We start from the raw sequence: 23,854 nt of genomic DNA, 5'->3' as shown, positions 1-23,854 counted from the left end.
TCGTTCTAGTTTAAATACAAATAATCAAATAATCATTCGTATCTTTTAACTAGATTTTGAGTTCTTACAGGGAAAGACTTTTTTATGATTATTCCACTTGAAAGTTCTCAAGGCTGTGTTAGGCAAGAGCAGGTGTCTGAGAAATGCTTATTGAGTGCATGACTTCTTGTATGTCCCCCTCCCCTCGTGACTCCCCAGGGCTTTCCCTACCTACTTTCTGCTCTCCCTGTTTTGCTAATATGACTTGTGAATCATGCTGCTTACCTCACCTGCAGTTCCTCCCATTATTTGGAGCTCTTTTGTAATGAGCTGGTACTTTCCAAGATGACAAGCATGCCTCTCACTTAAGTGCTGTGGCTCTCTGATGGAAGGCTCTAGGTCCTAGAGTCTAGGAGGAATTTCAGAAGGTGCCCACTAGAAGTGCTTCTTACTTGAGCGCCACCCCCCTTTTTTGTCACAGCATGTTTGAATGTCACATATGTTAGTGTCCTAGGGCTGCCATAGCAACTTAGCACAAGCTGGGTAGCTTAAAACAACAGAAATTTTATTTGAGTGACAAGATCAATAGGGGTCAAAGCCAAGTGTTACCATCATCCCCTTTGCCAGTGATTTGTCCAGGAGTAGACATATGACCCAGTTCCAGACAATGGACATAAAGAAAAATCTTTGAAGTGCTTCTGTGAAACCCACAATGAGAAGTGTGTGGGGAGAGAACTCCTGTACCTCCACCTCCCCTTCCTGTGTTTTCCTATTTTCTTATGAAGATGTGATACTCAGAGCTGTAGCAGTCATCTTGCAGCCACAGGGTAGATACTCTGAGGATACCAGAGTTGAAAGAGTAAAAGAGTTTTATTTTTGATGACATCATTGCACCAATCCTGGCACTGTCTACCTACAAGAATCCTTATTTTGGGAAATAATTAAATGTCATTGTTGCTGCTTAATTCATCATTTATCTATTACTTGAACCAGAGACATCTTTTCCAATATCATTGATCATCTCTGCCTCTTCATATTTTCATGTGTACTTGAAATAAACTTTTTTTGCCTAAGGTCATCAAAGGTCACCTAAGCATATATCTGCTCTTTGCAACGCCAAAGAAACTAACTACCTTGAAAGAAACTAACTACATATCTTTGTCTCTGTGTGGTGTGGGGGGCATGCATGCAGGCTATTCAAGTTAGTTCAGAGGATTGAAGTCAAGATCAAGCTGTTGGAAGGTTGATTCCTTCTGAGATCTCTGATTGGCTTGCAGATGGCTGTCTTCTCCCAGTTTCTTCACATGGTCTCCCCTCTGTATCTGTCTGTGTACTAATTGCCTCTTCTTATAAGGATGCCAGTCCTGTTGTGTTAGTTCCCACCCATATGACCTCACTGAACCTTAATTCCTGCGTTAAAGGCTCTTTCTCCAGCTGCAGTCATATTCTGAGGTACTAGGAGTTGGGACTTCAACATAAGGATTTGGGGGGCGGGGGGAGGAGACACAATTCCGCCTGTTATAGGACCTGAGGAGACAGCCTATAGACCTGCATGTGGCAGTCACAGGAAGACTGAAGGGACCTCCCCACCGCAGTGAGCATGCACTCTCATCAAGGCTGGGTGGAGGGTGAGGCTGGGGCCTGGGTGCCAGTGAGAAAGGCCCAGGTCAGCAGGGAAGACTCCCAGGCCTGACAGAGCCACAAATGCAGCAGCGGACCCATGAGGACCCTCTGTAGAACCAGGGAAGGGAGCAGTCGCCTGCAAGGTCTAGGGTGAGGTGAGGATCTGAGGCCCACTTTTCCATTCTCATAGGTCATTCTGCCAAACATTTGGGGATTTTCTAACACCTGCTGTTAGGAGGTTCATTTGGAACTCAAACACATGGCTAGTCAAGGTCAGCAGGGAGGCTCTTGTCCAGGCTTCTGTTTAGATCCACAAACATTTTCTTTTTTTTTTTTTATAGGAGAGGTGAGACTCCAAATTCATGAAACCTAATTTTTTGTAAAAATATATTTTATTGATTTTTTACAGAGAGGAATAGAGAGAGTTAGAAACATCGATCAGCTGCTTCCTGCGCACCCCCTACTGGGGATGTGCCTGCAACCAAGGCACATGCCCTTGACTGGAATCGAACCTGGGACCCTTCAGTTCACAGGCTGACACTCTATCCACTGAGCCAAACCAGCTAGGGCTAGATCCACAGACATTTTCTGCCCCCAACTCTGTGTCAGGGATGAGACATTCCCAGGTTAGCGGGCAGAACAGACTGATTCAATGTGGTGGGAGGTTAGCCTGGTGCTTTGGGAGTGAAGAGAAGGAGCATTTTGCTCCAGAGGAAGCTGGAAGGAGCTGACATTTATTTGAGGCTTTTAATTTTTCTTTTTAAAAATCAGATTTAGAGCCGAAACCGGTTTGGCTCAGTGGATAGAGCGTCAGCCTGCGGACTGAAAGGTCCCAGGTTTGATTCCGGTCAAGGGCATGTACCTTGGTTGCGGGCATATCCCCAGTGGGAGATGTGCAGGAGGCAGCTGATCGATGTTTCTCTCTCATCGATGTTTCTAACTCTCTATCTCTCTCCCTTCCTCTCTGTAAAAAATCAATAAAATATATTTTAAAAAAATCAGATTTAGAGACATACATGCTTTAAAATCTAAAACAGTACTATAAGATGTATAACGAAACTAGTGACACTTTGCCCTACCTGATCCCCCCTTAGTTTTTCCCTCCAGAGTTCACTTTGAACTTCACTGTTTATTTGTTTCTTCTGATGTTTACTGCCATGTAATTAAATGACATTCTTAGACTCCTACTTCTTGATTACTCTGGAAGATGAGAATTTAGGTTCCTAATACCCTCCTTGCCTCATTCACACTTCCTGTCTTTTCAAAACAGGAAAAGGAATCTGATTTCTACTCGGTGTTTGCATCATCAATATGACTTAAGTACTTACTATTAACAGTTGAGCCATGTACATGTCTATGCTTCCATTTGTGTTCTTGACAACTTTTCATTTTCCTTGAAATTAATAGTATCTTTTAGTAATTTGATGATTTTTCTCTGTCCTTATTATCCACCAAAAGCATGATTCTCCTCTCCTCTCCACATGTTCAGACCCTTCAGGGGCTCTCTCTTTGCTTTTGGTCTAGGCTGCTTGCTCCTGGTAGCTTCTGCACAGCCTTGCCCCAGACATTTCATGGCCTCTCAGCTGGGATGAATGAGCTGTTCCCAGACCCCCTGCCTATCTTTCTTGCTTTTCTCCATCCATTTAGTAGAGGGAATTATCTTGTAACTTTCAGAGAAATGATACATAGGAGTAAAAATTTTTTTTAAAACTTGCATGTCTGACTACATCTAATAGATGTATCCTCATGCTACGTTGATAGTTTGGGCATAGATTCTAGGCTGGCCAGATTTTTCTCTCTGAGTTTAGAAACAGAGTCTTATTTCTAGTTTTGCTGTTGAGAAGTTTAATGCCTTTCTAAATTTTTTTAAAAATATGTATTTTATTGATTTTTTACAGAGAGGAAGGGAAAGGGATAGAGAGTTAGAAACATCAATGAGAGAGAAATAATGATCAGCTGCCTCCTGCACACCCCCTACTGGGGGTGTGCCCACAACCAAGGTACATGCCCTTGACCAGAATCGAACCTGGGACCCTTCAGTCCGCAGGCCGATGCTCTATCTACTGAGCCAAACCGATTAGGGCGCCTTTCTAAATTTTAAGCCTTTGTATGAGACCTATTTTCTGCTACCCTTACCCTTTCCGCAAGCTTTTGGGAATCTTCTTTTTGTCCCTGTTGTTCTGACATTTTATTATAATGTGACTTGGTGCCCTGATTCCATCCATTATTCAAGGACAGAGCTGTTCAATTGACCTTTCTGCATTGATGCAGATGTTCTCTATCTCCATTGTCCAATATGGTAGCCACCAGCCACGTGAGGCTATTGAACACTGAGGAACTGCGTTTCTGATTTCATTTAATTTTAATTAATTTATACTTATATTTGACCAGCCATGTGACTAGGGGCTACTATTTTGGGCAGTGCTACATATTGGCCTTGTAATCTGGAGATTCCCACCCTTTGGCTCTGAGAAATTTTCTTGAATTATTTTTTCTATTATTTTGTTCTGATTCTCCTACTGGACAGATGGTGAAACTCCTAGAATGGTTAGTTTTTTTATTTTTTGTCTTCCATTTTCCATCTCTTTATTGCTCTTTTGGAGTGAATTAGTTAACTCTACTTTCCTATATTTCTATGGGATGCTATAGTTTTTGTTATATATATTTTTTATTTCCTGAGGTCTTTAAATTTTATCTTGTGGATGATGGGAGCTGTTGGTGGATTTGAGCAAGAGAGAAATGTTACAAGATCCAAGTTTTACAAGGCTCTTCTGGTGGCCTAGTAGAGGATTTCCTGGATGAGGCCAGCCTAGTGTCAGACAAAACACCTTAGGAGGTTATATCAACGATTAGGTTAGACCATAAAGACTTTATCCCCTTTTGCAACATATTCTGAGATGCTTATCTTTTGCTTCTTTTAACACTTCCTATTTTATTAATTCCCTTCCACGTGGTCTTCTGAAATTTGCCTACCTTTCATTCATTGGTTTTGTCACCTTTTACTTTCTGCTTTCCTGGAAACCTAAAAAATTCTGATTGTGATATGTCAGAATTATTTGCAACATCTTTTTTCTGCTGAGACCATTTCAGTGAAAACACGACTTAGTAATGGATACAAGGATGTGCATGTCATTTTTGGGTCACAACCAGCTCTGTACTATGTTTGCAACTACAGTGGAAGTGTGCTGGGCGGTGTGGAAGGAGAGGTCATCCCATGGAACCTGCTAAGTTATTTCAGGAGGCCCCTGGAATTGGAGCCAGCATGCCACTGTACAATTTGGAATCAGAAGACCTGGCTCCATGCCCTGGATTCATAGTTTAATTTCTTGGGAAAGACTCTCCTCCATCCTGAGCTTTTGTTTCCACATCTGTAAAGTGGGAATTAAAATAATACAACATTACTTATCTTACAGGGTTGTCATGAGGGTCAATTAAGAGAGACATGAAAGAACTTCTTAAACTGTACATTGAGGTAATATATTAATTCTACTTTTCCTCAGGATCATCTTCCAACCTTTCATGGTTGTCCTTTATAAATATTCCAGCTTGCAGCCCCTTCTTCCTACCTGTCTGTAGGGCTCTATTATCTCAGAGATTCCAGGGGTATGCCACATTCTGCACACAGTTATTTGTCTTTCTCCCTCCACTGGGAGGATGCTCTCAAGGATGGGGACTACATGGCTTGTAGCCCACAGCCTGATGATATAATTACACATAACATTCACACACTTGGCCTTGAATCAGTACACAGACGGATAAATGTATTCATACAGTACACTTTCCAGTGGGAGCTATGGAATTTAACAGGTGCCTCCTGGAGCAAAATTTAACTCTAAGATGACAAACTGTGATGGTAGAAATTTCAGGCTGCATGACAAGCTTCCAAATAAATAAAAGGACGTGGGTGAGATAGTTGGGACTTTCCGCATTTTACCAATGAGACATCCACTTACTCAGACCAGTTTTATGCAACCTTGGAGAATTTCTGGCTAGGCAGCGGTTCCCAACCTGTGGGTCGCGACCCCTTTGGAGGTCGAACGACCCTTTCACAGGGGTCGCCTAAATACATCCTGCATATCAGATATTTACATTACGATTCATAACAGTAGCAACATTACAGTTATGAAGTAGCAACGAAAATAATTTTATGGTTGGGGGTCACCACAACATGAGGAACTGTATTAAAGGGTCGCGGCATTAGGAAGGTTGAGAACCACTGGGCTAGAGGGACCTAAAGAATTGGTGACAGACAAGTATCACTTTCTGCAGAAGGGCTGAAAGTGAGAAAGGATAAAGAGAGAAGGAAGTGCACAAACACAGCTTAAATGTCTCCTGCTTCTTTGATTTTTGGGAACCTTTAAGGTTTTGTTGTTGACATACTTCTTGGTTTCTCAGGCCAAGCAGACATAGAACATGGGTCTGAGTGATGATAAGGAGCAAGTGGAATTTACAGATGCACAGTACTTGCATCTCTCCCATCAGGTGACACGGACTAGTATTACAAGCTGTCTCCTATCAGCTCCTCAGTGCCCATAAAAAAAAAATCCCCCACTGCTCAAAGCAGGAAGCCATCTGCTCTAACCTTCTTTGTCCCAGAAAAAAAGCTCATTCATCTCTTTGAAGTCTTGCATGCTATGTGTGCTGCCCATAGTGTGACATTTTGTCATGTCAGTGTTGGCTAAGGTATGACATTTGTCATGTCAGTGGTGGCCATCTGGCTGCTGTTCTCCTCTTCACACCCATTGGTCTTGGACTTGTGGTCTTTCAGAGAGAGAGGGAACCATTCTTTGGTCATGAATTTGTCTAACTCCCTGTCTACTGCAGGACCCTCTCGGGGGAGGGGGTGGACAGACAGCAGGATGAATTGATAAGCTTGGTGTAGCATCACCATCTCATCCATGTCCTGCCTTTCCTTTGGGAGCTCCTCATCAACAAAATTCTGATGGATCAGCCTGAATATGCAATAATAATGGCGGAGGCACAGCCAGGTCCTCTTGTTGTATTAACCATCTAGTAAGATGAGTGGTCACCAAAGGGCCACAGGGAAAGGACATGCAGAAGACCTAGCAATACCACTTCTACTAACTCAACTCTGCCAACATTTCTCAATACACACTATGCGTAAAGTGTTTTGCTAGGGACTGGTGATATAATGGTGATTAATACCAGACTGTGTCCTTCATAAGACCTCAATTTGATAAGGGAACTTGGTGTGGAGACCAACAATGGTGCCAGAGGATAGAGGACAATAATAGAATTGTCTGCAGAGACTAGAAGTTACCAAGAGGAAGAAGTGATTGTATCTGTTCAGGGACGTTGGCTATGAAGACTTGAACAGAGCAGAATTTGTCTGAGCTAGGTTTTGAAGGATGAATAGGAGTCGTCAAGGGGGCACCGGGGAAGAAAACTGCATGGGTAAAGATCTGTAGACCTAGATCAGTGGTTCTCAACCTTCTGGCCCTTTAAATACAGTTCCTCATGTTGTGACCCAACCATAAAATTATTTTCGTTGCTACTTCATAACTGTAATGTTGCTACTGTTATGAATCATGATGTGAATACCTGATATGCAGGATGGTCTTAGGCGACCCCTGTGAAAGGGTCGTTCGCCCCCCAAAGGGGTCGCAACCTACAGGTTGGGAACCGCTGACCTAGATTGTTTGAAGGATTTCAAGTATTTTTTAGTTCAGGCAGCCATGGAGTCCAGGGCAGTTTAAAGATTTAAGACCAGTGACTTTACTTGAGTTTTCTGTAACATTTGGGCTTACTGATAAAACGGAGTGAGTAGTTCAGTGATTTCCCACAGAATATGAACTCAAGGGTGGTCAAAGTGGGAGTGTCCATGATGCTTTGCCCACTTTCAAGGTGGAGCGGGCATCTGCAGTTGGAGCACAGAGGGCCCTTTAAATGCCTGCTGCTCTAGCCTCGCCCACTTTCTCAGCTGTAAACGTTCCAGTCGGGCTCAATCACAGCTGGGAGGGGAGGGACGGGGCGGGGAGGGGAGGGGCAGGAAGCTTCGCACGCACACACGCACGGGCTGGCTGGCAGAGCGTAACACACAAGGCTTGCTGACAGGAAAACTCGAGAGGAGAGAACCTCGAACAAAAGTGGCCATGGACCTGATCCCAAGCTTTTCCACAGGAACCTGGGTTCTCCTGGCTACCAGCCTGGTGCTCCTCTATCTGTGAGTTACTGTCCAGGCTCATGGCCTCTGTAATCTTGGCCTTGGGGAGCTCATCGGGCCCCTCTCTGCCTTATCTGGTTTAAAGATCCAACCGGGGAAGTTGTTTAAACGGTGGGGGCTACAAACACCAAAGGGATTATTATTGCTCTCACCCTGATCTGTTGAAAGGGTAATTAATGTCCCATTTGCCCCCAACTCTCAATTTCTGTAGACCAGAGTGTTTGGGGACATTACTTGCTCCTGGGGGTGATTTTCTAATTGACAGTTTGGGTAGACCTACCAGTGGTCGGCAAACTCATTAGTCAACAGAGCTAAATATCAACAGTACGACGATTGAAATTTCTTTTGAGAGCCACATTTTTTAAACTTAAACTATATAGGTAGGTACATTGTTATTAACTTAATTAGGGTATTCCTAAGGCTTAGGCAGAGCCACACTCAAGGGGCCAAAGAGCCACATGTGGCTCGCGAGCCACAGTTTGCCCACCACGGACCTAGACAGTATTAACCAGAATTCAGCTGAGGCAGATTAAAAACAACCGGCTTCTGTCCTTGTCCCTTTCCCAGTTCCAGGGATCCTGGAGGCAGGAGGGAGTGGCCTGGGGGTTTGTCTCATTATCTTCACCTTTCCAGTTCTGTGTCTGCTGCTAGAGATGTGCACAAGGAATGGCCCTTGTGTCACTAGGTTTGTTCCTGCTTCCTCCCTCCCACTGCCTGGTATAATTTACACCATGTACGAGGGTGCACCCCAGACTTCGGAGGGGCTGAAGACTTCCCCCCTTCTCTTCAGACTAGCTCTTTCCTCTATTCTGTCTCTCCCCTAAAATTCCCCTCCTAATACTCAATTCCCACACCTTGTAACTGGCAGAACTATTACCCCTAAATGAGAAAAGTTTAGAGCAGGAGGAATTTAGCAGAAATCTTGAAACCGTATTCTTTTCTTTCACCTTTTTCTTCTAGTCTTTGGGGAGGGTTGGCATCATTATAGAGATTTATTTCTCCCAATATGAAATCTGCTAACTGCCTGCAAAGGCAGGAGCCCAAAAGCAAATTTGGGTTTAAAATTTTCCCCCATTAACTTACAGTGCAGGAGGATGAATCAAACCATCTAGCAGAGGAATTCATTTCAAGCATGAGATTCCTGGCATCATGAAACAGGTTGAGGGAGAAGTCATTTTGGACATGTGGGTAGGGAAGGACCAATCCCTCTCTGTCCCATTTGACCTCTATCTCAATTTCTCTTTCATTAAGAGTAGGAAATCATGATGACATGAACATAGAAAATATATACTTTGTTTCAATTCTATGAAGGAAATATTATAAATACAGTTTATTGTGGCAACATTTTCTCTCTGATAACATTTTAAAATTAACTGATAATGTTTAATTCAATTCTATTTAATATTAGATTTGTTTTTTACTAAGACTATTTCCAGCATGTTCTTTCTGTAGGATAAAAGAGGCTGTTGGTTCAGGATTTATGTCCACAAAAGTGTGTAAATAACTTCACCCTACTAGAATAATATCAGGAATATGAGTCCATTGTACAAATATATACTTCTATAACATAGATTATATATATTTTTTAAAATATACTTGCCTAACCAGTTATTTTAATCTCACAGTTCAGGTAAGCGAGATTGTGAGCCAGTGATGATAAGAGAGGCATTCTGGATGGAGTGGGAGAACATTTTCCCCAGATACGCCAGGTCCTGGGCCTGCAGTAGGTCATTAAGAGGGCAACAGTGTAGGCATCTCATCTGCTTGAAATCTGGGGATAGGGCACCATCGAAGTCACACTGTGTGGTCTGTGTGGCAATGGGTCAGTCACTAGATACTGGCACCACTGGATAAACAACACTGTAGCCTTAGAAGACACTGGTACAGCCATGAGTCAGTAGCTATAGAGTAGACGGTGCCCTCTTATGGCAACACGATGTAAGTGCAATAAAAATGATTGGTTTTATTGTTAGCCCCTTTCTTTGAACCCAAAGCAGCATTTCTCTACCAAAAAGATGGAAGTTGAAAAGAAACCAAGGAATTCACCCAGCCCACCCAATGCCTTGTTATGGGACCATGTGAGTTTAGACTCTAGACTAGATCACTCAGTGGGATCAATGTTGCTTGGCCTCACTTGAGAGTTCATGTAACATGCTGAGAGTTCAGAAGCAGAAATGGGTTTAATTGATTTGCCATGACTGTCATGGCAAAGGAAGGGACTCGGGTGGGACTAACCAAGGGTACCTCAGGTTTTGAAGTGAGTGCACATAATTGCACCAACTTTCTGGAGGAAGGTATCCAAATACCTATTTGGGTTTGACTGAAGTACCTCTGCTGTCCTTCAGCACAGGTCCTTTTATGCAATGTTTTTTGGTTTTTTTTTCATCCAATGTTATAGATTATTAAAATCGTACACAATGTTAGGAACCTATACTTTCTTAAAGGTTAACCTCCAAAGAAGAGACAACAAGGTTTTAATTTGACTTTCTGGAACATTTCATGGGTACTTATTTTATGTTGTATAGCACATCTTTCACTGTCAACAGGAAGGTACTGAAGTTTGGAAGGCCGCCTTTTAGCCGAAAGTGCTTATAGGGCATGTTGAACCATTATGCAGAGCCTACTTTCCAGCCGTACTTTTCTAATTTGCCTCTATGAGGTGAGACTTGTAGGCCTAGCAACTTCATCCTTAAAATGGTTGCCAGTGGCCTCTTTCCTGAGCCTCTCTTCATCCTCCACTCTTCCATCTCTTAGTAATACTGGAGTGGGAAGGCTTGCAAGGATTCAGAACCCTCAGTTGTGAAACTCCACACATGACACATGAAAGATCAAATGCAGGCAGGCCTACCATAGTTAGCACCGGCCTCAATTTTGAGGTAGTTGACACAGAAGCAGTACACTAACTGCTTTCTGACTGGCCATCTTGATAAAATGAGTGAGCCTGGCACTGTGCTTAGCAGGTGAGCATCACAGGGTGAAGAAACAAATGCAGTGAGGGGAAGAATGGTCTGGAAATTGAGCCTTTACTCATAGGTTCCTTTATACAGTTTCATTCAGGAAACATAGGGGTCAATCACCCTTCTCTAGAGCTCAAGCCAATCAAATTGCCTGACAACAGAGATTGGGTGTAGCTGAAAGGCACTCACATTTCTGTGATGCCAGTGAAAGCCCTGAACACAATTTTAATTCTGTAGAAATAGCCTGCACTGTGGCTATTCTAAGGCCTCTTTATGATGATATATTTAAGAAGAATCAGAGCTTAAAACAGGGTCAGGGCATAGGGGGAAGAAAAAGCATAAATGTGACTGAGCAGACTGTAAGAACAATGTCTCAGTAGGCTTGCAGTAACTCTCAGTTACTGAGTGGATGAAGTTAAGCAAAATATCATCATTGGAGCAGAAATTATTTTCCCTTTTTCTACCTAGAATTAGAATCTCCAACATTATGAACAAACAAACTTACTAAATAGCCATGAGTGAATCTCCTGGAAAACATTCCAGCCTCAGCCTCTTAGGAGCACTCTCATTTGGAAACATTTGTCAAGTATTCATTCTGGGGTTGGGTCCATGGAAAGTTCAACTGATTTTATCTAATCACCATTACTTTCTTTGAATCTCACAGCGGAAGTGGGAAAGGAGGTGATGAGTGAATGTAATTATTGCTGTGGGAGTTGTTACTACTTACCACTTACATGTTCATTCTCTACCTTGACTGTCCAGCCCCAGGACCTAGTCCATAATTCCTGTAACCTGGCTTTCTCTTTTACTTTATAGATATGGGACCTATACACATGGACTTTTTAAGAAACTGGGAATCCCTGGGCCAACACCCCTACCTTTTATGGGAACTGTTCTGGGCTACCGTAAGGTGAGTGCTGTTTGCGCTTCTTCTTTTGCTTCTTATGGTTCCAAATCGCAGCTGAGTTCCCTAGTAAAAGGGCCTTGCTCAGGAGGAAGTTCTGAGGTCTCACACTTTCCAGAAAAGGCACCATAGGCCCCGCCCTGCGCAGGCCAGGTGTACCCCAGGCTCAGTGTCCGCTGTCAGGAGCCTCAGGGGTTGGCTCAGTGGGGCAGCAGAGCTCTCAGCTGATCCAGCTTGCGCCTTGTCCCAACGTGTGAGCATCGTGAGGAGCATTTTCTTTCTGGAGGTGCAGGTTCCCAGGAAGACATAACCATACTTAGGATTAGGAGAAAGCATGAAGGGATGCCTGGTAGTGCCCCATGAAGTCGGATGTGCTAGAGTCAGACTTTCCTGTTCACAGGATACGTTCTAGGTAGCCTTTTCTTGACTCCTCTTGGATAGCTTTGAAACCTCAGAGCATTAGGCACCCAAGTAGTCACCATCGGTAATTTGCACATAAATACTTGAATTCTCTAGAGAACTGATAAATCCCTGCAGTTATTCCCATGGTTCTGACTCACCCTTTGCTCCCCATGACGTCTTTGGGGATTTGAGAGATGGAACAAGAGCTGTCTGCTTTACTTCTCTGCCCTCAAAGGAGGCACCCTATGGCTGAGTCTGAGAGGGAGTGGATATAACTGAGGTAAGATGGTGTTTATCTATGGACTTCAGATATTTGCTCACACAAAATTACTAGAAAGGAGAGATGTTTGGACAAAATTATTGAGCATTTATTTTATCTGAATAGAATGACCTCAGTGACATAAGGATTGTGAATTTTGGCAAAGTGTTTGTGGTTGATCTAGCCCTGATGCTTTGCCCAGGGCTTGACCCCTACATGGAAGGTTATGAGCTCATGTCCATAAAGCCAGCAGGCAGAGCCTTACATGCAAACTGCCTTCTGCATCAGATTTTGTTTCCTGTAGACCAGATTCTCAGATTCTAATTTTCCAAGCTGAGTTCTTCAGGGCCTCATTGAGTTAAAAAATCCCATACTTTTTGCCTCTGAAAAGGCAATTTCCTTTCCACCTTTCCCAGATCAACTCCTTGAAGATGCACCCCAAGACCCACATTTCTGGAACTTCCTTTGCATAGTTAAAACATAAAATATCACAACTGAAACTTAGCCACAAGATGTGTTTTTTAATTATAGAAGTGAAAGCACAGAGAAGGTATTTTAATTTGCTCTGTCCTTCTGGAGTGGTGACATCTCCCCATCTTTTCCGTGTTGAGCTGGAAAATTGGGGAGTGAGTCACTTTGCCATTCATTCAGTCACTCACTTCTCATTCAGCAAATATGCCTTAGATGTGTTTAAATCTGCTAGACTAAAAGAGGTCCCTGGTGTCTTAAACTTCTTAGTTCTGCTAGGATTCTAGAGAGGGCTCATGAGATAAATGAAAAGGATGCTTGACCAGGAGGTCAAAGAGTGTGCAGGTCACTCTTACTCTCCCTCAGCTTCATTTCTGGAGTGGCTATGGAGGTAATAATTCTGGGGTTATGAGATTTTAGAGGTAGAGTTCAATACATTTAGATTAATAATCTAATTTTGTTTCTCCTTGCAGGGTATATGGGATTTTGACATGGACTGCTTTAAAAAGTATGGAAACATGTGGGGGTGAGTATTCGGGAAACTCCCATTGGATAGACTTGCTGTTATGATGAGGGCCTCCCTGGTGTGGAGGACAATCTCAGCTCAAAGCCTATTGTAAAGCTTTTAGAGGCTTGTCCTCTAGGACCCCAGATGTCACCAGGTGTCCAGGCTGCGTTCTGAATCAAGATGGGGAGTTGCAGGTTATCATACTCTCAAGACTTTAATGGCCTAGGGACTCCTGGCATCACTTTCTGTCCAGTGTCTCATTATTCCCCTCGTCTCTATTTTTCCTCCATTCAGTCTCCTTTAATTGCATGAAATGCATAACTTCAGACCCTTCTAATATATTTCGATCATAACCCTACATAATTGACTTTAAAAACATTATAAACCATAGTTTTATGTTATTTTAAAAATTTTTGTTCTTATTGATTTTAGAGAGAGAAAAGAAAGGAAAAGAACAGAGAGATAGAAATATTGATGAGATAGAATCATTGATTGGCTGCCTTCTGCACACCTCTTACTGGGATCAGGCCACAACTGGGCATGTGCCCTGACCGGGGGAATCGAACCAACCAGCTCTTGGTGCATGGGTTGATGCTCAACCACTGAGCCACACCAGCTGGACCATAATTGACTATTAATTAAAAGCCCAACTCTTTAATTTCAAATTTGGATTTGTTATATTCTTTTGAAAAAGCTATGGGTTTAGGTAAACAGAATGGGAAACCATATCTGCTTGGCTTTGTTTTTACTTCCTCCACAAGTTTAGAGTATGGGTTTAAAAAAATGTTTAAACCAAGACTTCTCAATAGAAGTTTAGTTTATACAAGTATTGCTTTATCTACCATATTCTACTGACTTTGAAGAGATAGAATATTTCCAAACCATACTGCTTCCTGGTGGGCTGATGGACTTAAGGATTTTACAAAGTGGTTTCAGTCAGTTGCAGCGGCTGTTCCCATTTGGAGCTGCTGGAGGTGTGGTGAGAGCCGCAGGAGAGGTGTAACGTGGTGTTTGTGTCCTAGAAGCAAAGGGGGGAAGGCTTTGCTTCTCAGTACTGTTTCATCCCCTTTCAAATCCTCAGAAACCATAAGGTTCTACTGAGTTGGCAGGGTCCAGAAAGGCTACGTGATGGAGTAGAAAGAACACACAGCACTGGGTCACCACTGGCCCAGCTCCAACTGCCCTCCCAACATTGACCACTTGTGAGCTCAGCATGGAGTCACTTTCTTTAGAAAGTGGTTCTCGCGCTTGGGTGTGTATGAGAACCACCTTGGAGAGTGTGTTAAACATACACACTTAGGGCCCAGCAGCACCAAATCCGCAGTGTCAGGGCCGGGGCCCAAGAATCTGAATGTTGCCTGTATTGTAACAAACTCTAAGGCTGGTGTGAGGTCATAAATGTAGAGGGTTACCCAAAACCTTGTGTCTCTCCACCCAGGTGTTTTTGAAAAACAAGATGGGGAGAAGGGAATCATCCAAGAAATACAGTCAGTCAATCTGACCAATCTAAGTGCCACCACAATTACTTATATCACTGCTTCAACACTAAGTGTACTTGACACCCACTTACACCTTCTGAGCTTCAGAAGATTTTTTGGAAATGGGCAGCATTAAGTGCAGGGGTCCTCATCGATTTTTATATGGATCACAAAACGGTTTGAAAGTCCTCTGAGGAGTCAAAGAAAGAATAGATAAGACTTGTGGAAAATTTCCCATTATATTCTAGTTAATGAAATGATTTATAGTAAAAAATAAAATGCTAGAGGACAGTGTGACTAAACTTATAGCAAACCTCATGTAATTCAACTTATAGTAAACCAGCCAGGAGATGGCCAGATTGGGATGTATCTCAGAAAGAGTCAGCTTTGTGTGGTGTGTGTGTTAAAAGTGGCTTGTCCTGCTGCTGGCTGATGTCTCTTACATGGGGCCTGAGGCCCACTTAGGCCCACTTGGGACTGGGGCCACAGTAGGAGGGGCTGGGCAGGGGCATGGAGGATGAGCCGAGACCTGCCCCTGTGCCCACCACAGCCTTGCAGCCTACAGTTCCTTTAAAGGTGCACAAATTCGTGCACTGGGCTCCTAGTTTTCATATAACTTCCAAAGTATGTTTTTAAGTAACTGAGTAGGTGGGCTCTACATATTTTTTTCTGTTGCCAGGTAATTTATCTGCCTTCATCTATTTACTAATTTCCTTTTTTATAATGAAATATGTTAAATATACAAAAATTTTAAAGAATGATACAAGAAATTCCCATTTACACACCACCTGGATTTAAATGTTCTAATGTTATTTCTAACAATGATCTCTAGGAATATGAATGATATAGCATTAGAATGGAAGTCTAGACTTCCAGTTGTGGCTCCAGCTGCAGAAACTGGCTTGTTCAATTTAATCAGCTCTGTTTTTCCTGACATAGGTTCTATGATGGTCGGCAGCCTGTGTTGGCAATCACTGATCTAGAAGTGATCAAAACAGTCCTAGTAAAAGAATGTTATTCTGTCTTCACAAATAGGCGGGTAGGTATCCATTCTTTTAAAAATTAAATTGTTATTTATTTATAAAGTTTCATATTGAAATAATAATAAATTAACAGGAAGTTATAAAAAATGCAGGAATATCCCTTTTTCACTCTGTTTCCCCCAATAGTAATCTATACTAATAAAAGGGTGATATGTTAATTAGACCAGGTCAACCAGACATCTTCCGGTTGTCCTGCCTTCCTTCTGGACAAAACCATGGTGGCAGGGGCCAAGGCAGAGGCAGTTAGGGGCGATCATGCCGGCAGGGGAGGGCAGTTAGGGGTGATCAGGCCGGCAAGGGAGGGTAGTTAGTGGCAATAAGGCAGGCAGGCAGAGGGGTTAGGGGCAATCAGGCAGGCAGGCAGGTGGATGGTTAGGAGACAACAGTCCTGGATTGTGAGAGGGAAGTCCGAGGGTGCAGACTGGGCTGAGGGACCGCCCCCCCCCCCCGTGCATGAATTTCATGCACTGGGCCTCTAGTCCTATATAATAAAATCTTAATATGCAAATTGACTGAGCAGTGGAATGACCAGTCAGCAGGGGGCTGGCGAGCAGGCGGTACCAGGCCAGCTAAGGCATGTGCCAGCGGGCAGAAGGAGGGGACAGTGGTGGGGGGGCGGCTTGCCAGCCAGTGCCATCCCCTGATCAGCCTGCCCAGTTGCCTATGCAGAGGGAGTCCACCAGCAGTGGCAGCAGCGCAAGGCGATGGGGGACGGGGCCAGCCGCTCACTGGCTGCGCCGTCCCCTGATTGGCCTGCCCGGTCAGACATCTCCTGAGGGCTCCCAGACTGCAAGAGGGCACAGGCTGGCTGAGGGCCCCCCCCTGCATGCTAAATTTTCATGCACTGGGCCTCTAGTATCCCATATAACTATAGTACAATGTCAAAGCAGGAAATTGACATCAGTATTATATCTATAGAGGTATTCTGATTTCATAATTTTTATGTGCACTCATTTGTGCATTTCTTATAACATTTATCATGTGTGTAGATTTGTGTAACTACTGCCATAAATGAATATACAGAACGGTTCCATCTCCATAAGGCTCCCTTTTACTATTCTTTTATAGTCATAGTGTGTAGCTTATCTTTTTTTTGATATTCTTTTAAAAAAATCTTTATTGTTGAGATTATTACAAATGTCCCTCTTCCCCCGCCCCCATAGCTCCCCTCCACCCAGTTCCCACCCCACCCCAGGCCCTCGCCACCATATTGTCTGTATCCATAGGTAATGCATACATGCATATAAGATCTTTGTCTAATCTCTTCTCGCATCCCCCACACTCCTTTCCCTCTGAGAACTATCAGTCTGTCCCATTTCCATGCCCCTGACTCTATTCCATCCACCAGTTTATTCTGTTCATCAGATTTTTTATTCATTTGACTTTTAGATTCAATTTTTGATAGATATGTATTTGTTGTCACTTTGTTGTTCATATTTTTTATCTTTACCTTTTTCTTCTTCTTCCTCTTCTAAAAGAATACCCTTCAGCATTTCATATAATACTGGTTTGGTGGTGATGAACTCCTTTAGCTTTTTCTTGTCTGTGAAGCTCTTTATCTGACCTTCAATTCTAAATAATAGCTTTGCTGGGTAGAGTAATCTTGGTTGTAGGTACTTGCTATTCGTCACTTTGAATATTTCTTGTCACTCCCTTCTAGCCTGCACAGTTTCTGTTGAGCAATCAGCTGACAGTCATATGGGCACTCCCTTGTAGGTAACTAACTGTTTTTCTCTTGCTGATTTTAAGATTCTCTCTTTGTCTTTTGCCCTTGGCATTTTAATTATGAGGTGTCTTGGTGTGGTCCTCTTTGGATTCCTCTTGTTTGGGGTTCTCTGCACTTCCTGGACTTGTAAATCTATTTCTTCCACCAGGTAGGGGAAGATTTCTGTCATTATTTCTTCAAATAGGTTTTCAATGTCTTGCTCTCTCTCTTCTTCTGGCACCCCCATAATTTGGATGTTGGTATACTTGAAGTTGTCCCAGAGGCTCCTTACACTATCTTCATATTTTTTGGATTCTTTTTTCTTTTTGCTCTTCTGGTTTCTGCTGCCTCTGCACTGGAACTCAGAGGGAGTTTGAGTTAGTTCCTGCATAGATCCTTTAAGAGAAACTGCCTGGGACTCCAGCAGCCTTCATCCCTCTCAGCCTCAATCCCTGCTGGGTTTTACAGCCAGAAATTATGAGGATTTTCTCTCCCCAGCACGGGGACCCTGGGTTGGGGGGCCTGATGTGGTGCTGGGACCCCTCACTCCTTAGGGGGATCTCCACAGCCAAGATATCCCTCTTGGTAGGACAAGTATTTTTAATACCTTGTTAAAGCCATTTGTGATCTCATTTCTTTGGGGTCTGTTACTAGAAGTTTATTGGGTTCCTTTGGTGGAGTCATGTTTCCCTGATTCTTTGTGGTTACTGTAGTTTTGCAATGGTGTCTGTGCATTTGAAGAAGCAGTCACTTCTTGCAGACTTTACAAAGTACCTTTAATAAGGAAAGACCTTTACTTATGGGTTGGGGCACACTGGAGTAACCCTTGGTCTAATAATGCAGGATGCCACCTGGGGGTGTGTAGTGGCTCCAGGTCTCATGGGCAACATTGGCCAGGTAGCAGGGGTTCACAACATAACCAACTATATGATCCTTGACAGCAAGAGCTGTGTTTGTTCCATTGTGGCTGCAAGGGCGGTTGGGGTTTTCAACAGCATCAAGAGGTCCGGTGATGAGGGACTGGGACAGGTAACAGTGGCAGCCAAATTTAGTGGTATGCAAATTCTTGGGGCTAACTGCAGGCACACACGTCCAATGGTGAGATCCAGTTCCAGTGGCAGGGGTTGGGGCCAGCTGTGGGCACACAAATAGATTAGAGTGCCTGGGCAGTCAGTGTATACTCATGTAGCTATAGCAGCTACCTAAGACATGCAGGGCAGTGGGAGCTGGTGATGGAGTGGAGGCTGAAAGTGTGCAGGTGTGTGGCTGCAGGGATTAGCTGTGGGCATATGTGTCAATGTAGTCCACTAATAGTCAGAGCTGGCTCTAGGCACCTGAGCATCTGCAGGGGGCTGGGCTAGTGTTATACACATGCCCAGCCACAGAGGCCAGGGCTGTCTGCTGGCACAGATCCTGCTCAGTGGTGGCACGAGTTGGGGCAGCACTGGTCGGGGTGGAGTGTGGTTGGGCAGGATTCAGGCTCCTGGAATTTGTGAGTATGAAAACCCGTGGGACTGTCAGCAGTAACATTTTCAGGGGTTTCACAGCATCTGTGCCCAGTTGTTTCCTCAGCCTCAAAGGCTACTGGGGTCTTCTGCAGAGCTGGACACAAAAAATCGTGGTCACTCATGCCACATGGCTGATACTGGTAGTTCTTGCTCTTCTGTGTTCTTAACTATCTCTAGACTTCTCATCTATCCCAAATCAGGTAATTTGTACAATGCCCTGAAAGGCTGGGGAAAATTATCACTCACCCTATTTCTCTTTTCTCAGCAAGGGGAAGTCTCCCAGGCTGGGAACTTCCCTCTTGGCACTGAGCAGCACCAGCCTGGGGGATGAGATGATGCAGACAAAATAAGACTATTTTCCCTATCCACTTTATACAGTTATTCTCAGGGATTTTTTTGCTCCATTCTGTTGCTGATTTTCTTGAGTGAACTCCTGAGCTCTCTTAGACCTATTTTTTTTGTGTGTGGGTAACTAATTGTTTTTTTTTCTGGGGAGGGGGCAATGGAGGCAGGAGTCTCCTACTCCAACAGGTGATGTTACTCCAGGCTTATCTCATTCATGTGATGTTACCTTTAGGTTTTGTAGATGCTCTTTATCAAGTTGAGGAAGTTTCCCTTTTTTCTAGTTGGTGAGGTTTTTTTAAAAAAATATCATGAATGTGTATTGGAAATATACATTTTAGAACAAAACGAAGTGTTGGAAAAATGGAAGAAATGAGTCAAGCAGGTTGGTCTGATAGGCCAATCTCAACCTGAGAAATATAATTACATTTTTTTCTTCTATCACTGGTGAGAAAATGTAAGGGAAAGGGATTTCCATGTTTAAGAATAGCAAATAGATTTCTTATCTTTTAAGTATTAACTACTATTTTATTTAAAAGCTATCATATTAAACATCCCCTTTTCAAGTTTCTCAAGCTGTAGATATAAGTAAAGATAGAGCTGGTCTGAGGCAGCAAACAGTTTGCTAAAGCTATCTGTCTATCTGTCAAGAATTCCTTTCTATCCTGCACAGCTCTGAAGGATGTAATAGGTCTTATTCCTATCTATTCTCCTGGAAGAGCAGTTCCTTCAACACGTGGGTCATTTGCCTTGAGAAAGAGATTGGAATATAAAGGCTGGAAACCACATCAGGTGACTCCTGCACCTTCATGAAATGCTAGGCATTGGGATAAGTATTTATTGCATATCTAGCATAGGGCCTTCTGCTAACTAGACAGTCACTAAATATTTGTTGAATAATTGATGCCCGCTTAACAACTTTTGAGAACTCCAAAACTTACACAGGGCAAAATGTCCTTTGCTTTAAACTCTAGGCCGTTGGTCCGGTGGGATTTATGAAAAGTGCCATCTCTATAGCTGAGGATGAAACTTGGAAGAGAATACGAACATTGCTGTCTCCAACCTTCACCAGTGGAAAGCTCAAGGAGGTAAGAGTATAAGAGGATACTTAATTTGAAACTTAAATAATATATCTGGGGACAGGTAGAAAGTAAGATAGTTTCTTTCCAAGGGTAGCTTGCTGAATTTGAGCTTCCTAATAATGGTCTTTTATCTTTATGTCCTAGAATTGACATTATAAGATTCATTATAAGATATCACTTACTGCTCCATGCTTAAGAAAGCTAGGTCTTGAGTCTTCATAGTTAACTTTGGATGGTGTTGTATTTTGTGTCTAGATGTTCCCCATCATTGGCCAGTATGCAGATGTGTTGGTCAGCAACCTGAGGAAGGAAGCAGAGAAAGGCAAGCCCATCACCTTGAAAGAGTAAGTAGGAGGCCAGCTGCTGGGATTCTGAGCTCTGCTCCAAGACCCCCCAGCTGCCTGCCAGAGCCCAGTTCCCACTGAATTACTGTAATGACCAGACAGAAGTGGGTGTGTGGTGTTAGAACTCCAATGGGCTACCCAAGAGGATGTGGCTCCTCCAAAAATGCAGGGCAGCCAGGAGAGAAAGATCTTCTCCTGTGTACATGAACCAGGATTAATTTGTCTGCTTAGTTGTCACCTTGGATATTCTTGAAGACAAAAATACGTAGTTTAGAAAGTAGAAACATGATTGTACCAAAGTTTTCAGTGTAGAGCAGTGATGGCGAACCTTTTGAGCTCGGCGTGTCAGCATTTTGAAAAACCCTAACTTAACTCTGGTGCCATGTCACATATAGAAATTTTTTGATATTTGCAACCATAGTAAAACAAAGACTTACATTTTTGATATTTATTTTATATATTTAAATGCCATTTAACAAAGAAAAATCAACCAACAAAATGAGTTCGCATGTCACCTCTGACACGCGTGTCATAGGTTCACCATCACTGGTGTAGAGAATATGAAATAGTAGCAGGGTAAGGCACTGGTACATATTGGTGGGCAGTGGGTGGGGCTGGGAAGTTACAGTGTGGAACTTGGGACAACTTAAACGCCTTCATGTTCTTGGTGAGGATATCAGCAAAATATGAAATATTAAACCTTCCCACCACTTTTCCTTTCTTTAGTCTCAAATTAAAGAAGGTCCTGTATAGACTATGGGTAGGGAAAGCATGCCATTTATTATCTAAAGTAAGATACTTTTAACTATGTAGGAACAACAGAGGTAAAGTGGGACTGATCTGGGAAAACTGGAGACATATGATCACTTACCTATGGGATTCCCCCAAATTGATTCTTGAGTGATATTTTTATTGTTATTTCTTAAACTAGGAGCATTCTTATTTCTTACATTTTACAGAAATGAATGTGCCCTAAAGGCAACTTGAGATCACTGGACTTGAGGACAGTGGGTCTCTTAGGAGCTTTAGCAGGAGTGCAGAGAAGGAGCGATGGCATTCCTGGCAACTCAGACCAGGGTGCTGCTGTTCTGTCATGTGCTGAAGTGGAATCAGCTCTGAGTATAGACACTGTGGTGAGGCAAGACCCAGATCAATGTCACCTTTCTTGACTCCACGGAGAAGAGTCATTACCTACCCTTGGTCCTGCTCAAGCACAGTATGGCTACTATTGTCCAGACTCAAAACACACTAGTGTAATTTGCCTGATTATGGGTCTCCTTCCCTCTGACTGATCTCCTATTGCTCACAGGTGGGTCTAACTTGCCTTGGTGTCCCCAGAACCCAGCACAGGGCCAGTTGCATGACTGGCATCTGATAAACACCTCATGATTGACTGTGACAGGAACATAGATTCTTTAGATGATCCAGCCAATGGTTTTGACAGTTGTGTGGCTCTTTACCTGTCTTTGCCTGGGCATATGAATTTACGTGTCCTTCCTATTGTATGTGTTGGATAAGGATAGTAAAGAGGTGCTGATTTTAAATTTCTATGTCTTTATTTCTCTACTCAGCGTGTTTGGGGCCTACAGCATGGATGTGATTACTGGCACATCATTTGGAGTGAACATTGATTCCCTGAATAACCCACAAGATCCCTTTGTGGAACATATCCAGAAGCTCTTAAAATTTAGTTTCTTCGATCCATACGTTCTCTGCATAAGTACGTGGACTACTATTTTTCTTTCTCCTTCATTTCCTACCTCCTTTCCCTACTTTCTCTCTCTCTCTCTCTCTCTCTCTCTCTCTCTCTCTCTCTCTCCCTCCCTCCCTCCCTCCCTCCCTCCCTCCAACCTTCTCTTATCTCTTTTTTTTTATAAAAGCTCATTTGAGATATAATTCACAGACTATAAAATTCATCCATTTAAAAGATCAGTTCCATCATTTTTACCACCTAGTGTCTGTTGACAGGTAAATGGATAAAATATGTGGCATAGATAGATAGAATGGATACTATTCAGTCATAAAAAGGAAGGAAATCCTAGCTTTTGCAACAATATCAATGGACTTTGAGGATATTATGCTAAGTAAAATAAGTCAGAGGAAGACAAATACTGTATGATATTACTTATATATGAAATCTAAAAAAATACCCAAACTCACAGAAAAACAAGAAATGATTTGTGGTTATCAGAGGCAGGATTTGAGGATGGGGGAATTAGATGAAGGTGCTCAAAAGGTACAGAATTTCAGTTATAAGATAAACAAGAGTGTAGATTCTTAAAGTTCTCATTTACATGGATAGAAAAAAATTTTTAAACTATGTGAGGTAATTTATGTTAATTAAACTTAATATGGTAATTATTTTGTAATATGTATAAGTCGTTCAGAGATATATACAGCCATCATTATATTAATCATTAGAACATTTTTGTCAACTTAGATATATGGTACTTTAAAATTTTTTAAACCTTTATTGTGTGTGTGTGTGTGTGTATACATATATATTTTATTGTTGATAGTATTATAGATATCTCCCATTCCACACACCCTTTGTCCCTCTCCTCCCAGCCCCTACCCACTCCCCCTATGGTATTTCTATTTTTATTTTATTTTTTTTACATTTATTTATTTATTTATTAATTAAATAATTAAATCTTTATTGTTCAGATTATTACAGTTGTTCCTCTTTTCCGCCCCCCATAGCTCCCCTCCACCCAGTTCCCCTCCCACCCTCTGCCCTCACCCCCAACCCCCACTGTCCTCATCCATAGGTGCACGATTTTTGTCCAGTCTCTTCCCACATCTCCAACCCCTTTCCCCCGCAAGAATAGTTAGTCCACTCCCTTTCTATGCCCATGATTCTATTACAATCACGTTTATTCTGTTCATCAGATTATTTATTCACTTGATTTTTAGATTCACTTGTTAATAGATGTGTATTTGTTGTTCATAATTTATATCTTTACCTTTTTCTTCTTCTTCCTCTTCTTAAAGGATACCTTTCAGCATTTCATATAATACTGGTTGGTGGTGATGAACTCCTTTAGCTTTTCCTTATCTGTGAAGCT

The 23,854-nt window shown here is 42.7% G+C and overlaps 1 protein-coding gene across 2 annotated transcripts in view; it reads left to right on the top strand.

Moving 5' to 3' along the window:
- Positions 1 to 7,610: 7,610 nt before the first annotated feature.
- The window catches only part of LOC102432141 (cytochrome P450 3A12-like), a 41,669-nt gene continuing 25,425 nt past the window's right edge, over positions 7,611 to 23,854 (top strand). Inside the window, exons 1-7 of one of the 2 annotated variants that reach the window (XM_023761174.1) lie at positions 7,611 to 7,786; positions 11,560 to 11,653; positions 13,250 to 13,302; positions 15,702 to 15,801; positions 20,335 to 20,448; positions 20,698 to 20,786; positions 22,358 to 22,506. In XM_023761174.1, coding sequence (XP_023616942.1) covers positions 7,716 to 7,786; positions 11,560 to 11,653; positions 13,250 to 13,302; positions 15,702 to 15,801; positions 20,335 to 20,448; positions 20,698 to 20,786; positions 22,358 to 22,506 — 670 coding nt within the window. In that variant the 5' untranslated portion in view covers positions 7,611 to 7,715. The remainder of the gene's footprint in view (positions 7,787 to 11,559; positions 11,654 to 13,249; positions 13,303 to 15,701; positions 15,802 to 20,334; positions 20,449 to 20,697; positions 20,787 to 22,357; positions 22,507 to 23,854) is intronic. The other variant, XM_006081052.3, reaches the window with a different exon arrangement.

The sequence above is a fragment of the Myotis lucifugus genome, unplaced genomic scaffold, assembly GCF_000147115.1.
Source record: "Myotis lucifugus unplaced genomic scaffold, Myoluc2.0 scaffold_0, whole genome shotgun sequence".
NCBI classification, from domain to species: Eukaryota; Metazoa; Chordata; class Mammalia; order Chiroptera; family Vespertilionidae; genus Myotis; species Myotis lucifugus.
This window is presented reverse-complemented; position numbering and strand designations above follow the sequence as displayed.